General features: G+C 34.0%; 1 protein-coding gene across 12 annotated transcripts in view; it reads right to left on the bottom strand.

Moving 5' to 3' along the window:
- The window catches only part of LOC126770013 (leucine-rich repeat flightless-interacting protein 2), a 36,494-nt gene that overhangs the window by 12,315 nt on the left and 8,392 nt on the right, over window positions 1-15,787 (bottom strand). The window contains exons 1-2 of one of the 12 annotated variants that reach the window (XM_050489119.1): window positions 10,087-10,131; window positions 4,951-5,714 (exon numbers count right to left, since the gene is read on the bottom strand). The exons of 4 other annotated variants lie outside the window; for them this stretch is intronic. In XM_050489119.1, coding sequence (XP_050345076.1) covers window positions 4,951-5,346 — 396 coding nt within the window. In that variant the 5' untranslated portion in view covers window positions 5,347-5,714; window positions 10,087-10,131. Of the gene's footprint in view, window positions 1-4,138; window positions 4,456-4,950; window positions 5,916-10,086; window positions 10,132-14,542; window positions 15,283-15,787 lie in introns of those variants that run through there. 7 more of the 12 variants (XM_050489123.1, XM_050489124.1, XM_050489122.1 and 4 more) reach the window with 7 other exon arrangements.

Here is a 15,787-nt window from a genome sequence, read left to right as displayed (position 1 = left end):
TAAGATGTTGTCCCTTGTGCCTGTAATTACACTGGCTCACTGACCCTTCAAACCGGAACACAACATTACCAAGTACTGCTGTTTTGCGGTAGAATATCTGATGAGTGGGTGGTACCTACCCAGACGAGTTTGCACAAAGCCCTACCACCAGTAAATTCTAAAATCTATGGTATTCATGAAAAATGAACGTTTTGTATGTTCGCAAAGTTGGACCAGATTGGAAGTAAAACGAAAGTGGATATAAGCAGTCCAGTGGAATTATGTTTTATTATAAAAAAAAATATTTATTAATCAAGAACCGTTCATTGTGTTCCGTTCATAATATAGCAACATTTGAAATGTTTGAAAGGAGTAAATACTAGTTTGCTGGTAGTTTATATTATTGGGAACTGTTTGTGAAGTCATATTTTATTTCCTTTTATTTGCTTATTGAATTAGCTCATATTTGCATATTTAATCAGAGTTATAAATAAAAATATATCAAATAAAACATATTCATAAATAACAAAACTGAAGAGGTTGTTTGTTTTAAGACGCCTATGGCGAAATCTACCAGTATGATTTCGTAAACCTTTTTGCGTTTAATATTGAGACATTTATTGAGAAAAGTTATAGCTATTACCTCCACGCTATGACCCTCGAGGGCGTTACATTAACGTTTAACGCCAGTGAAACCGCATGGAACAGCTGCACTTATTTAAATCCTTGTCATTTATCGCACGATAGAATTCCAAATCTGGTGATAAGAAGAGATCACCTTCGTCTGCAAACATCATTTATCGACGATCGTATAAATAAAATTATAATAAGTTCATTTTTTATTATAAATAGACCTGATAAATATTACCTTTTATACTTAATCAGTTCAAATAAGATAACTACTATTGTTACTAAATCAGTGACTTGTTATATACACGTATGTAATATATTAGTCACACAGTTAATATTTACAAATGCTTACACTGCCTCACACATTTAAGAAATATGCTTCGAAGCGGAAAATGTGACCGTTGACTGTGTATCGTATTAAAATTACAAGTCTTCGTTATTTTCAACATATCTACATTTTACTGGTGGTAGGGCTTTGTGCAAGCTCGTCTGGGTAGATACCACCCACTCATCAGATATTCTACCGCAAAACAGCAGTACTTGGTATTGTTGTGTTTCGGTTTGAAGGGGAAGTGAGCCAGTGATATTACAGGCACAAGGGACATAACATCTTAGTTCCCAAGGTTGGTGGCGCATTGGCGATGTAGGCGATGGTTAACATTTCTTACAATGTCAATGTCTATGGGCGTTGGTGACCATTTACCATCAGGTGGCCCATATGCTCGTCCACCTTCGTATATAATAAAAAAAATGTAATAAATATATTACCATATTTAAGTAAGAAAAATGTGAAGTACATTTAGTTAACAATCGAATTATTTCTTTAATATTCTATTATTTAATACCTAAAGCAATAAAATTTTTGAAATCCTTAATCTTAACGCATTAAAATTTATATATAACTATATATAAGGTCGATAAAATTTACTGTTTCTTATATACTAAGTCAAATATAAATGATGGTTCAAGCAGCTTGTATCATTTAACAAACGAATGGACAAGTTATGTCATAATGAGACTTCGTAAATATTTCAATTTTTTTTTTTTTTTATAGAATAGGAAGGCGGACGAGCATATGGGCCACCTGATGGTAAGTGGTCACCAAACGCCCTTAGACATTGGCATTGTAAGAAATGTTAACCATCGCTTACATCACCAATGCGCCACCAACCTTGGGAACTAAGATGTTATGTCCCTTGTGCCTGTAATTGCACTGGCTCACTCACCCTTCAAACCGGAACACAACAATACCAAGTACTGCTGTTTTGCGGTAGAATATCTGATGAGTGGGTGGTACCTACCCAGACGAGCTTGCACAAAGCTCTACCACCAGTAGACTTAAAACATTAACATCATAAAAAGTATTGATTATTCATCCTCTACATACATTAATTTTAAATTATATAAGTTTAATTCCTTTCTTTTTATTGTAAATATTGTAAGGATTTTCGATATTCATGTATTAATATTAGATCATCAAAGTATAATATCTTGCTTTTCATGTGTTGCCAAATATAGGATATCCTTGTTTCTCGTACCGGTATTAAAACTATGACCTCAGACAGCAACACAAGACATCTGTGCAATATTGAATAATTCATAATATTATATTCCGTTCATTTAATAACCTTAGCAATGATAGAAGATATCGAATTTAGTCGTCGAAAAAACCTGACCATTTTGCAAATAAAATGAAGTTGACGCGTGATTTTGCACAATTGCGACAAGGTAAATCACATGATCTAAAGATTATTTTTTTTAATCCACAAAATTACCTGTAGCACAAATATAACGAAACATTTTCAGTACGAAAACGTAATTTGAACTATTTATAGAAGCTGCCAATAGCTATTAATAGACTAAACCTTCGTACAATATTTATAAATACTTTATATAAAATTTTCATATTCCATTTCAATAATTCTTCTCGGGCTGCGGTTAGTTACCACATTTATGTTAATAAATATTATGTAATAAATGAGTATTATTTAATTTATGTTTATTAAAATGTACTATTTCAAGTGATACAATGTTTATTCATTAATCAATAACCAAAGTCTGGTATTCGATTTACGAGGTCTCTAGACTTAGCGTTTTTAATTATACCGTCAAATCCCACACACTCGGTTCCCCATTAAAAAGGAAAAAAAATAGTTTTGTCGCATCGCTTACATATATAAACGTTTCCGAGTAAATAGATACATATTTATAAAACGTTTAATGTCAATTAAAACATAAAAATTAAGTTAGTAGCATCCATGTTACATGATATAATAATAAAATCAGATGCTGTGAAGTTCTTAGTAACATTAATAAGTTTTACAAATCTTAGGTTAAAAAGTTAATCTAGTTAAAAATAGTATGTAATTGTTTAGTTTGGTATTATAATTCATCTCGTGCTTTTCGGTGATGGAAAACATCTTGAGGAAACCTGCATATGTGGAGGAATAAGCTCCAAACCTCTAAAAAAAAGGGGGAGGAGGCCTTTAACCTGCAGTGGGACATTCACAGGCTCTTACGGTTTATTTTGGTATCTGAGTAGACAACACAGAATAACTATCGGTTCTAGATGAACAAAAATATTTTGATGAACGATTATGTGAATTTTGATAACGTACGTACATTTTTGTAGTATATATAACAGGAATATGAAAATGAAACTTATATAATTCAATAAGCAATAGATGATGCCAATATTGAATTGCCTAGACCCCACCGTCAATCAATCTACGTATTCTTAATAATAGCTTAGAGCCGTTTCTCTTTAAAGTATCACATTTACGTTTCGTATCGAAACGTATACAAAAACGTTAACAAGTTCGCGCAACAGAAATACCGTGTAACTATTACTTGCAACATCCATGTTACGCTACAAGCTATTTCCACGAATTACACGTTTCCCAAGTTACGAGATAAACCTACCAGTTAGAAATGACACTTTAATAAAAAAATATCTTCGTTCGTGTTATGACATCGTTAGTAATAAATAAAACTAAATGAACTATTTACAAAAGAAGAAAGTATTTGACACGTGTGTTAAGTTGATGAATCACGAACATGATGAAATATTTGCTACCTTCGGATATATTTGCACCCCAAAGAGCGATGAAAGATATGAAATTCATAATGAAGATAATAAAAATGTCCAATACTCAAACTCACACGATATATCAAGTATTGTAAATTCGATTCTAACTGCCAATAATTAATTTGCGACGAGACTGTTCCTTAAGATACAACAAATTCATTCGCTTATTAACCTTATAGAAATTATAATATCATGTTAGTTTGAAGTTAAATATTAAAAAAAAAATCTTATTTATTTATATCATACAAATTCAGCGGAACAAATACTTTTGAAACCCACTTGTAACTTTATTTTGATTAATAAATTGCAATATATGCAAGTATAGATCTGATTCATCCAAGATAACGTATATAATAAACCGATTGCCACTTAAGAATATATTATTCCAATATTAAATAACATAACGGTCGAAATTGAATGCAAAAATCGTAAATTACTTACATAGAGCAGAATCAATCGAGCCGTGATCCGAATAATGAGCTCCGGAGTTGACATGACGAATATTGAAGGTCACGATTCACATTCAACACAAGTGTAACCAGCTGTCGCTACAAATGTACTGGCATCAGACAATACTATGTTTAACTGTTTGTTTGTTATAATCTATATTTACTTTACATAACTAAGATGAGGTTCACGACTAAGTTTATTTAAAAAAAAAAACAGCGACTCGTTTCAGTATTATACGAATACGCCAACATATTCCAACGTAACGATATATAAACGTCGAAATCTTATGTTTTATTAAATATGCCATGAAACGTGACATTCAAATTACACAGACACGAAGTACCTATAACCTTAAGAGAAGCTAGAGGCACCTGACAAAAGGCAAATTCTTAAGGCCTTACGTAAACAGAGACACAAAATTAGACACCTGCTTATGAATAAGGCAAACACTTCACGTTAAGATAATAGTATTAGACTGGCCTCCCATATTATGTGTCCAAGTTGGCATAGAAATTTTTAGATAAGATAATAAAAACCTTGCCTTATTTATTCGCTATCCACGATATGACATTAATGTAACCGCGAAGAAGAAGTCCTAATAAATTCCATGTATATGACTCAAGACATATTCTTATTGGTGATAAAAATGAGAAAAAAAAATAAAGGAAACGCTTTGACGCTTCTTTTGATATTCGTGTATTAAGTGTACAAATGGATAAGACAACATTTATAATAGGTCATAGTTATTCTAAGGTTATAACACCTTAAGCAGAAAACAAGTATAATTCAATCTCATTACATACGTGACATTGTTGATCTCCGAGTATTCCAACGATAGACCCATTGCTATCGCTCTGCGAATCTACTTGCAAATCTTCTAATGAATTATCACCGTTGCTATGATTGCTTATTTTTATATCTTTATCATCATCACCGTCAGAACTGTTAAGCTTCTCCTTGTGACCGTTGATGTGTTCCTCTAAACTGTCATCTATTTCATCAATCATACTGTCAATTTTAATATCAGAATTCACAGTTTCATTGAGAGGGATATTTGACGTTTTACTGGTCGCACTACGTTCGATGACCGTCTCATCATCCGAATCTTCAAAATCACCATCAGTGAAGGCCTCACCGCTCTCCTCGTCGCTGTTCTCTGAAGTTGCTAGGTCAGACCGCTCACCCATGATCAGTATCATTGGTACGACTATGTCATTGAGGTAATTTCTTTAATACACATGTCAGTTTAAGCTCTCCAACTAATCTATCAAGTGGGAATATTCACAAACTACTGCGTACGTTTAAATGTCGTTTGAGGCACTTAAATAGAAAGGAAGGACGCAATTTTTGCACCGCACTCATGCGCTGCACTTCGTAACTACGAAGCTGATAAAATATTATTTTATCTTATCAATATTATCCGCTTATTCGAGAATCACTCCTTGGTCTACACATTCTTTGTTTCAAAAAACAATAACATTTTTGTTGTTGATAACAACACAAACTATTTTCACGTCACGTCACAATCACATATATTTTATAAGCACCGGTCCGTTTATTTACACGTCTATGTATGATAAAAATATTTTAATAAAATACTTTTAAGTATATTATCGCTAGCAACACGTATGATTGCTGGGAGGGAGAGACACGTGCGCTTGGGGCCGCGCCGGTGACAGACTGTCAGTGTCATTTGTAAGCAACCCGTGTGTTACCGCGACCATCTTTGCGCTATCGCTTTCGTAATCGCACCGTTACGTTTGTGCAACTTAATCCTGATACTGAACGGAAGCGGAAGCGAGTAAACGGCAGTTTTTTGACTACAGTAGATAGTACGTATTTCATATAAGGCTTATACTTCACTTGTTGAAAAGTATAAAATTTATTTATTTATTAATATCGGATATTTATATAGATCATTTACAAATGAGTAACAAATATTGATATTATTTTAAAGTACAATATTGAAATTTATAAAAACATTCTTTTATTCCACCCTAATCGGAAAATTAGGTAACGAAAAGTCTTTGAAAGTTATATATGTTCGAAAATGTTTATAAAATAATATGTGAGTAAACGGATCTTCGTTTTCATATATCGCTACGCTTATGTCCTATGACCAGCGGCTGATTTAAAGGCTTTACCAGGTGAATCATTCCGCTCGCAGACGACACAAGCATTTCCCGCCCTCGGCTTTGGCGTGCGGTGATTAATAGTCCATTGTTATAGTGTGCTTAGACCTTTATGCTCGAGGAAATACCCTATACATATTATATGCAATACAAGTAACGCGTTAAATACTATTACATTAACAAGCTATTTATCACAGATACAATAAGACCATCTATGTATGAAATATGGTTTGAGAATATAAAGCGTTTGTAGATTTATTATCCATAATGAAAACGAAAATCCCCTTCTTCCTTTGGACTTTTCATGGAAACATCTACAAGTAACTTTAATTGTCATAAATTGGTTACTTTGTATCACTTGATGGTAGGGTTATGAGCAAGCCTGTCTGAGAAAGTACCACTCGCTCATCATTATATATTCAAACGGTAAACAGCAATACTTAGTAATGTTGTGTTTCGGATTGAAGGGTGAGCCAGTGTAACTGCAGGCACAAGGGACATAACCTATTAGTTTCCAAAATTACGCATTGGCGATGTGAAAAAAAAGCCGAGTTGGCCCTGTGGTAAGAACGCGTGAATCTTAACCGATGATCGTGGGTTCAAACCCGGGCAAGCACCACTGAATTTTCATGTGCTTAATTTGTGATTATAATTCATCTCGTGCTTTACGGTGAAGGAAAACATCGTGAGGAAACCTGCATGTGTCTAATTTCACTGAAATTCTGCCACATGTGAATTCTACCAACCCGCATTGGAGCAGCGTGGTGGAATAAGCTCCAAACCTTCTCCTCAAAAAGAGGAGAGGAGGCCTTTAGCCCAGCAGTGGGACATTCACAGGCTGTTACGGATGTAAGATGTTAATATTTACGTACAGCGCCAATGAATGGGCGGTGGTGACCATTTACTATCAGGTGGCTCATTTGCTCGTCTACCTATTTTATTTTAAAAAAGTAACTAGAAGCAGGGATAGTTTGTAAAGAAGTGAAACGTACTATATTCATAGAGAATATAAAAAACTCAAATAAGACAATTAATTGCCTTATAATTAAGCACATAATCCGATCGAGGTCGTGTCAGACAGCGCGGATAGGAACTCAACTTAGATTCGTGCACTTGTAATTTACGAATTTAAAGTTCCCAAGTCCAAGCGTTTCGACCTCGACGTTGATAGATCAATCAGTAAGGTAATAATCAGTGAGGAAGTTTTATAACAAACAATAAAATGTTAAACGTATATAGCTACCCACTTGAAGTACCTAGCCGATTTTTTTAGTCTAGATTTTGTTTCTGCATGTTTTATACGTATGTCTTTCGCCTCGCCCATCTTGAACTTCTAAAAACTAATTTTATCGGAATCCGATTTAGAGATCATACATATAAATGTTTATTTCCCAGAAACATTTCAAATTATACAAGACATGTCATTGAAGGAAGTAAGAAAGTTGTAGCTATTCGTTCTGCGAAGTCTGATCATCATATTAGAAGACCAAATGGCACCCAGAGCTTTATTTGAGTTTTTAAACGATATTAGCAATGCGAGTTTTAAGGTATTACTTACATTTTCAATTACTTCTCCAATTAAGCATTAAGCTCGTTCAGTTCAAATCAAACTTGAGACTATGTAATCCTAAGCAAGCCGAGCACACTAAAAACCGAACTTTGTTACTGTGGTAGATAGGTACAGTCGGTAATACAATGATTTCAAATGAAAAATGCTGAGATTTGTAATCCATCGTTACGAAATAACGGCATAAACGTTTCACAATCGTTTTCGTCAGAATAGAGGAAGTGTTTACATTGTAATGTCTTAATCATTCCGATATAATGAATGAATCATTTAATATTTTCTAACGAACCAGATTTTATTTGGCAGCTCGTTTAAATAAACTAATATTCATATAAGTTAAATATAAGAAACATCAAATATAAAAATACGTTATGAAGAAATTTAAATATAATTTCTCATATTTCAATGTATCGTTTTAATTACACAACGAACGAGTCGACGCTTAACTTATCAAAAGGAAACAAGTGTATTGCAAAATAATAGCTGATAACAATATATGTATATACTCATTATAATACAAAACAAAAACAATATATAAATAAGTAACAAGAACATGAAGCACAATTACTACAATTACAAGTACTTTGAAAAAATTATGAACCCGATACAAAAAATATTCGATTAATTTTAGAAAACTAATTAAGGAACGCCATAGCCGAGATGGTCGAGCTGTTGGACAACGTTAATCTTAACCGAAGACTAGGGCTTCAAGCCCGGGCAAGCACCACTGAACATTCATGTGCTCAATATATATTTCTAATTAATCTCGTATTGAGCGGTGAAGTAAAACATTTTGAAGATGTACGTGTATCCGTTGGAGCAGCGAGATTGAATAAGCTCCTTTATTTTCTCCTCGAGGAGATTATAGGTCAACAGTGGAATATTTAGAGATTGTAAGTGTTCATTTAACTTGAAACTATAGCATTACTGAAATTTACAAATAAGAAACTGTGATCTGTTTTGTGATGAAAACCAGTTATTTCATTTGCTTACCAATTTGGCTACGTTCCGCTTGACAAGAGCTATTGAAAATGAATAATAAAATAACCTCGACGAACTGGATAATGCCCATTACCTAACGAAACAAATAAAAGAATATCTAATCGAAGTAGGTAGAGGAAAATGGTAATTTATTTTATTTTATTCTTTACACTCAAAACCGTCTGACTTCGAACGAGAAAATTGTTAACAAAGTCATTTCAACCAGATAAAAATATTATTTAATTAAAAATCCGACCTTCAATCGTAACGAGGATAATAAACAGGAAGTTGATATGGGAGGTATGAAGTGAACGATATTTTCTTAAATATTTTAAGTGTTACACGTTTTGAGTAAGTGCGATTAACGCCGGGTTACTAAATTCAACAAACTATCAATTTTGCTTACGGACAGTAGAATTGTCTACAACTTGTAAATCAGAAGCTGCCATTGACTGGTTACTTACGGATCAACAGACGCGAAGAACGGATAATAAAAAATCGTAAACGTCAAATTGACACTTCTATCCGTAAGGTTCATCGTCGGTTTATTTCGGTGGCAAGTTTCCTAAAACATGGCCCGACGTTCTTGTGAGGATGGAGGGATGCGGTTAACTATCCTTGAGGAAGTCCTCTGTCCAGCAGTGAACGTCTTTCGATGATACAATAATGATAATGTCCGTATAATCGTTATTTGAATATAGGGAGCGGGTTGCAATTATTTTCACTGGTTTCTTTTCACCGACAGTATCAAATATCTAACAATCTCGGTGCGGACTGTGGAACAAGGACGTCACGTGTACCGTAACCAGCACAATACATTGGTATTGTACCCGAACAGCTGACTGTCGTACTTCACTATAATTGGCTGAGGTAAAACGGATAGTTGCTTGCATGACACATTTCGAAGTATTTGAATAAGGAAAAGGTTTGAGTATCAAATAAAAATTATCATTGTTACATTTCGTTTCATGTAAATAATTATGTATGTATTGTACTATTTGATTTATATTAGTAAAAAAAATAAAAATTAAACGATTTAAAATATCTAATAAAAAAAACGAGATTGCTTTTCAAAAACAATTAATTAAGCTAATAAAAAGGAAAACTTTATTGTATATTTCGTATCGTTTCATACACTTCACTTGATCTACAACAAAAGGGACGGTTCGTGCATTCCAAAATCACATCGCAATGATCGAAAATTTTCGCAAATAACGTTCACTTTTGAACCGAGAAATTGTAAAAAAACGATTACATACGAAAACTTCCAAAAACGTATAACAGGCCGCTTCAGAGCATTTACGGAACGCACCGATCTAAATCACAGGCCGCACAGCACTGGCCAACGAGATAAGCTGTCACATGAAAACAGCGCGAACGCAACTAAACGCGCGGAAAAAATTAACGAGCCCACGGAGTAAATGGCGATCGCGGACAGTTAACTGTACGACGGTCGAACGGGATCGGTGGACGGAGATGTGATGGCTTGAGTGATGTTTGTAATCAATTAGGTAATTATTCATCAAATAATCGGGGCCAGAATAAAAAAAGTTTCAATCAGTCGAATAATTGCTTTCGTTAATGTTAATAATACACCATGCTAAGACAACTATTTAACAATATAATTATGAATGTTTCACTAGGAAATTAACTACAGGATAGTACTATTTTTATAATTATAGATAATGAGATACTTTATACTTACCTATTTGTCCTAATGCTACTTAATCGAGATAGTAATCGAGTCTAATCAAAGTCGGTCCACCAGTACCAGGTAGCAGGTAGCAGCGCACGCGACGCGTACGTAAATACCGTGACATTTGCCGCACATCTGCGGGCATCAAAGCGATGCACACGCACGTGAGATACGCTTTCGTAATAGCAAAGGTGAATGATCGGTGTTTGATCTAGATTTCGTGTCAATAAGATTGATAGAGTTCTACAAATAGAAAAAATATATTAAATTATTATTATAATTTTTGATTGGCCCGTTTAACCAAACATGACAGCTCGGTGCGTATTATTGACTTTTATTTTGTACATTGACTAATGTACTATCTATCTGTTTTATTTTCTTTACAAAGTAATATAATAATTTGATATGTAAATAAACAAATATTCAGATTCGATTGCCCAAATTTAACCTTATGTACTTAGATTTGTTATGTAATTTAATTTAATGTACGAGACATTGATAACAGTTACGTGCTCTATATATATGATACGACTTTTTAATGTTCTCTAATACGACTCTATTATAATAATTTATGACGATCAATTGGTTTTATATATATTTATATATAAATAAATATTAAGTTATATTGAAAACGACCTACAATCGCTCGAATAAACTTTTGTATTGAAGATTGCATTGTCACTGGCACACCATTGTGCAAAATTTCAGCTCAATTGATAGAAACGAACCGGTTTAAAATTCAATTGCAAATTTTGATTTACAAATACTATTTTGCGAAACTAAATAAAAGCTCTTAGAGCGGCTTGTAAAAATATAAAAAACTAATTAATTCATAGCAGTAAATACAAATTACAACCAATTAAATAAATAGTAGCAAATCAGCTTAATCTACCTCAAAACAGCAGTACTTGGTATTGTTGTGTTCCGGTTTAAAGGGTGAGTGAGCCAGTGTAATTACAGGCACAAGAGACATAACATCTTAGTTCAGAAGGTTGGTGGCGCATTGGTGACGTAAGCGATGGTTAACATTTCTTACAATGCCAATGTCTAAGGGCGTTTGGTGACCACTTACCATCAGGTGGCCCATATGCTCGTCCGCCTTCCTATTCTATAAAAAAAAGCTATTTTTTCTTTTCAAACTAGCTATCTTCACAGACGTGTTATTATTGCTATTAGTGTACCTTTCCGTTATTTATATAACTACTAGATTTCGTCCGCGCGTGAGGCGCTGGGAGGTTTTACTGTACCCTGTGACCTTCTCTGTTGTACCCCTGACAACTTGTATGCAAAACTTCAAAATCGGTTGAGTAGTTAAGACGTGAAAGTCTAAAAAAACAAAGTCATTTTCACACTTATAATATTAAGTAAAGATAAGAACGGCACACAAACGTAAGTATAATTTTTGTATTTACATTTTTACAAAAAATAATAAAGTTAAATAAAGTGTATTTATAACGTGCATATTAATTATAATTCATTAATTATTATACAACACTCGTTGCAGTACGTACCTCACAGTCATAATTACGAGCGCTCTCTTTTTTTATTACCGTATAATATGTTATATACTCGTTTATTGAATTATGTTACATTTTACAAGTGCCTTACTATTCTACGAAACGTTTCCATCACTCGAATCACGATATCTGACATGAGATTAACGTTATTTGGATCATTTATATTCAAATAACACTAATCTTCTCGAACTTGACGATTTAAATTCCTACGACACATCTATGGGAGTATAAAATAAACTATAACGAGTCATCGTTTGAGTTTATTTTTGTACTGTCTGATATAGCAATATGAATTCTAATGCGTTTATATTTTTACTTTATGCGTTCGTTCGTTTGAGTTCATAAATCGAGCTTATCTCGACTATTACTTACTGAATTGAATGAACGCTCGTCTTTGCAGTTGCGGGTGCATATACGATTAGGGTTATAGTAATCATCCGATTATATGTATTGATTTTTTTATAATATGTAGACGGACTTGTAATGGGATCATCTGATGTTAAGTAGTTACCACCGCTCATAGACATTGGCTCTGCAAGAAATACTAGCCATCTCTTGCATCGCCAATGCGCCACAATCCTTTGGCACTAAGAAGTAACGGAGTCCGTAATTTTAATTACACTGGCTCACCTTTTAAACCGGGTCAGCAATATTAAATGGTGCGGTTTAGTGGTAGAATAAGTGATAACCTTGCACAAAGCCTCACCACCGAATAAACACAAATAATTTATAATAGATATATTTTAAATAACTTTACATATAAAACATTTACGGTTAGGATAATAAGAATGATAAAATTAATTTGTCTTCCCTAAACAATTATAAATGCACAAATTATTATATGATTTAAAATTTTGTAATCATAAAATTTTGTCGGGTTTAAGACTAATCGTTAGATATTCTAAAAATAATATGCGATGAGCCACCGTTTTGCAATTTGTAATTAACTCGGTGCGCAGTAATGAATTAGAAATACGAGTGTCTGGTCAACTCACTGTTACTTACTTTTCTCTTATTGTATAATTAACTAGCTATAAATGTTTGTCATCAACTTTCAGACTTGAATGATTTTTACAAGCTTGTATTTAACTTGCAATATTTGTTTACTAATTTCTATAGTTCAAAGCTAGCAAGCTAATTTCAAACTACCTCCTCCTATCATACGGAATTGAAATTTAACATGTTAGTTCAGTTCTGTTCCTCCATGCAGTAATGGCTCCAGACGAAGGATCTCAACGGAAAACAGAATAGACACAAGGTTTTGTAAATAAACGCTTGTTTTAAAAAAACAAAACGCGTACGTTTTTAATAAACATACATATGTTTAGCATTTAAATTTCCTCGCTCGTTAAGAAGAAAGTTCGGGACTTATTACATTTAAGATATATTATATTAATCAAAAAGTGCATAAATATAAATTCAAACGCAACAAAACTATTATTTGCTAATTTGCAATTTTACAACGCGGACATATTTGGGTTTGCTTATATGCTTCTGGTCACGTACGGCGTAAGCGCACAAAGACCAATAAGTATTTTCCGCAGAGTAAAGATATGTCGTCATCGCTTGTTGAAAACGATAATATGTCCGACGAATGATTAGTTTAATCAGACTTGAGAATGTTCTTGTGTTGGCGGAGGGAATAAAACGAGATGAGAATGCCTATCCTTCTTTAAAATCACTAAGCTGACGAAGAAACTTGCTGTCTCTTAAGCCCTGCGCACAAGAAATATATACTATTGTCATGTTTAGTATCGTTAAATTTTTAAGAGCTTTTGCACAGAAGAATCCATATCGTACAATATATAAGCTGTATGTGCCGGCGTCGGCGTCAAATTATCAACACTGTTTATAAAAATACTATATTTACTTATATATTATACAACACTATATGATGATAACATGATCTAAGCTAAGGTCTTGTATAAACTCATCACAAATCACAATGATGTCGCCAAAATGCAATCTCCGATTTGTTATGTAAATTCCGCTTTCTTTTTCGCAGAAGACGGAGCACGGCGCAAAAAAAACCGGTCAAGAACCTGATGATGGCTCTGAATCAATTCGATCTGGCATTCATTATTTAATTTTATGCTGTATATTAAATCTATTTATTTAATTTATAACAATCGAAAATAATAAACTACTGTATAAGAGGAAATTATTTTTTTAGTATTTATATCCCTTAATAATAATAATAATTTATATTTCTATTAAAGTTGATAAAATATTACAAGCAATCGAAATAACAATCGAATCATAAGTTTATAACCAACGCTACCGAACCCTAAAACACAGATTTGGTAACAATTCTCGTAAATCCTTTTATACGTATGAGACTTGCATGTACGCTTACAGCATAAGTCATAAAATTATTATGGATTAAAGTAATATAAATATGTTTTGTAACTATATAGGACATTACTCGATTTTTATATAAACATTTTTCGTAGTTGAAGCTATTTTTAGGCAAGATAAATAAGGTGATTATTCTTTACTTACTAATTTAGGTCTCACGTGGCAGACAATTGAGCGGGCGGAGTCCTCGTCACTGGCACTCTCCAAACAATCTGACAACGAGGGCGATCGTCGTGCCGGCCACTTCAACGATTTCTCTGAACATGGACTCTGATCAGTCAACGGAGGAGGCAGCCAGGGGCCTTGGCCTCGCCACCATGACACCAGAGCCGGCGCGACACCGACAACCATCGCTAAGCCGAGCCGAACCATCATAACCAAAAAGTCAAACAAATTAAAATAAACTCTCTTATATATACATAATATACTTTTTCCTAACGCGAGCGAACACAATCGTTAGCGCAGCATCGCTCATAAATAAAAACGCAGCTATTTTCGATCGATGCAGCTCACACTGTCACGCGGTGTCACTGAAACCTGCACACTAGGGTTCGTCCGTCAACGATACGTCCGCAAACGTAAGCACGTGTAAGTCAATAAATCACGTAAAACCGGAGCGATCGCATCATCTCAAGAATTCGAAACGTCCAAAGAGGCACACGGCTATTCAGCGCGACGTAGGAGCGAACATTCGATTAATCACGCGCGTGCTAAGAAGCTAAATAACATTAAACTGGCGACTTTAACTGGTTTAAGTTGCACGATGCAGCAAACGGTTTCCTCTCGCGCTCGCAGACAACCGAGTGGCGGTCGTTGACGCTGGTGCCCCCTTCCATGCAGAGTGCCCCTCTCCAGCCGCCCGCCCATGAAACCATCCCCCTTTATTCGGTCTCACGAAGTGACCGCCCGCTGAAAGAGTTCCTAGATTTTTATAGACAAATTACATTAGGATTTCAGTTGTTATCGTTATTAAAATTAGAATGTGCTGATATGATTATTATTTTTTAGTCGATATAGGCGACGCAATCTGCCATGTTGTAATCTGGGTCAAAATTCATAAAAAATTACAATAGCAATTCAATTCTAAATATCAATGTATCGATGTGTTTAATTTTAAATATTATATTTTTCAATAGGAACAACGAACACGAGCTGTAACAAAAAAGACTAAGCACAAGAAATAGCCTCGAATATTTAACAGTCTAGTCAGTTTTTTTTAAAGAATAAAATCTTACCATGCAAAAACTGTTTGCAAAAATAATGTTTTGTATAAACTATATTTATATATTCTTTGAAATGGAAAAGTAGAACGCAGTTTCATTTAAAGTGGTGTGGGTTGAGTTTGAGGGTGTACACTCCAACCACTATTCAAGTTAAAACGTAATAGAA

This window comes from Nymphalis io, chromosome 8, assembly GCF_905147045.1.
Source record: "Nymphalis io chromosome 8, ilAglIoxx1.1, whole genome shotgun sequence".
Classification (NCBI taxonomy): Eukaryota; Metazoa; Arthropoda; class Insecta; order Lepidoptera; family Nymphalidae; genus Nymphalis; species Nymphalis io.
This window is presented reverse-complemented; position numbering and strand designations above follow the sequence as displayed.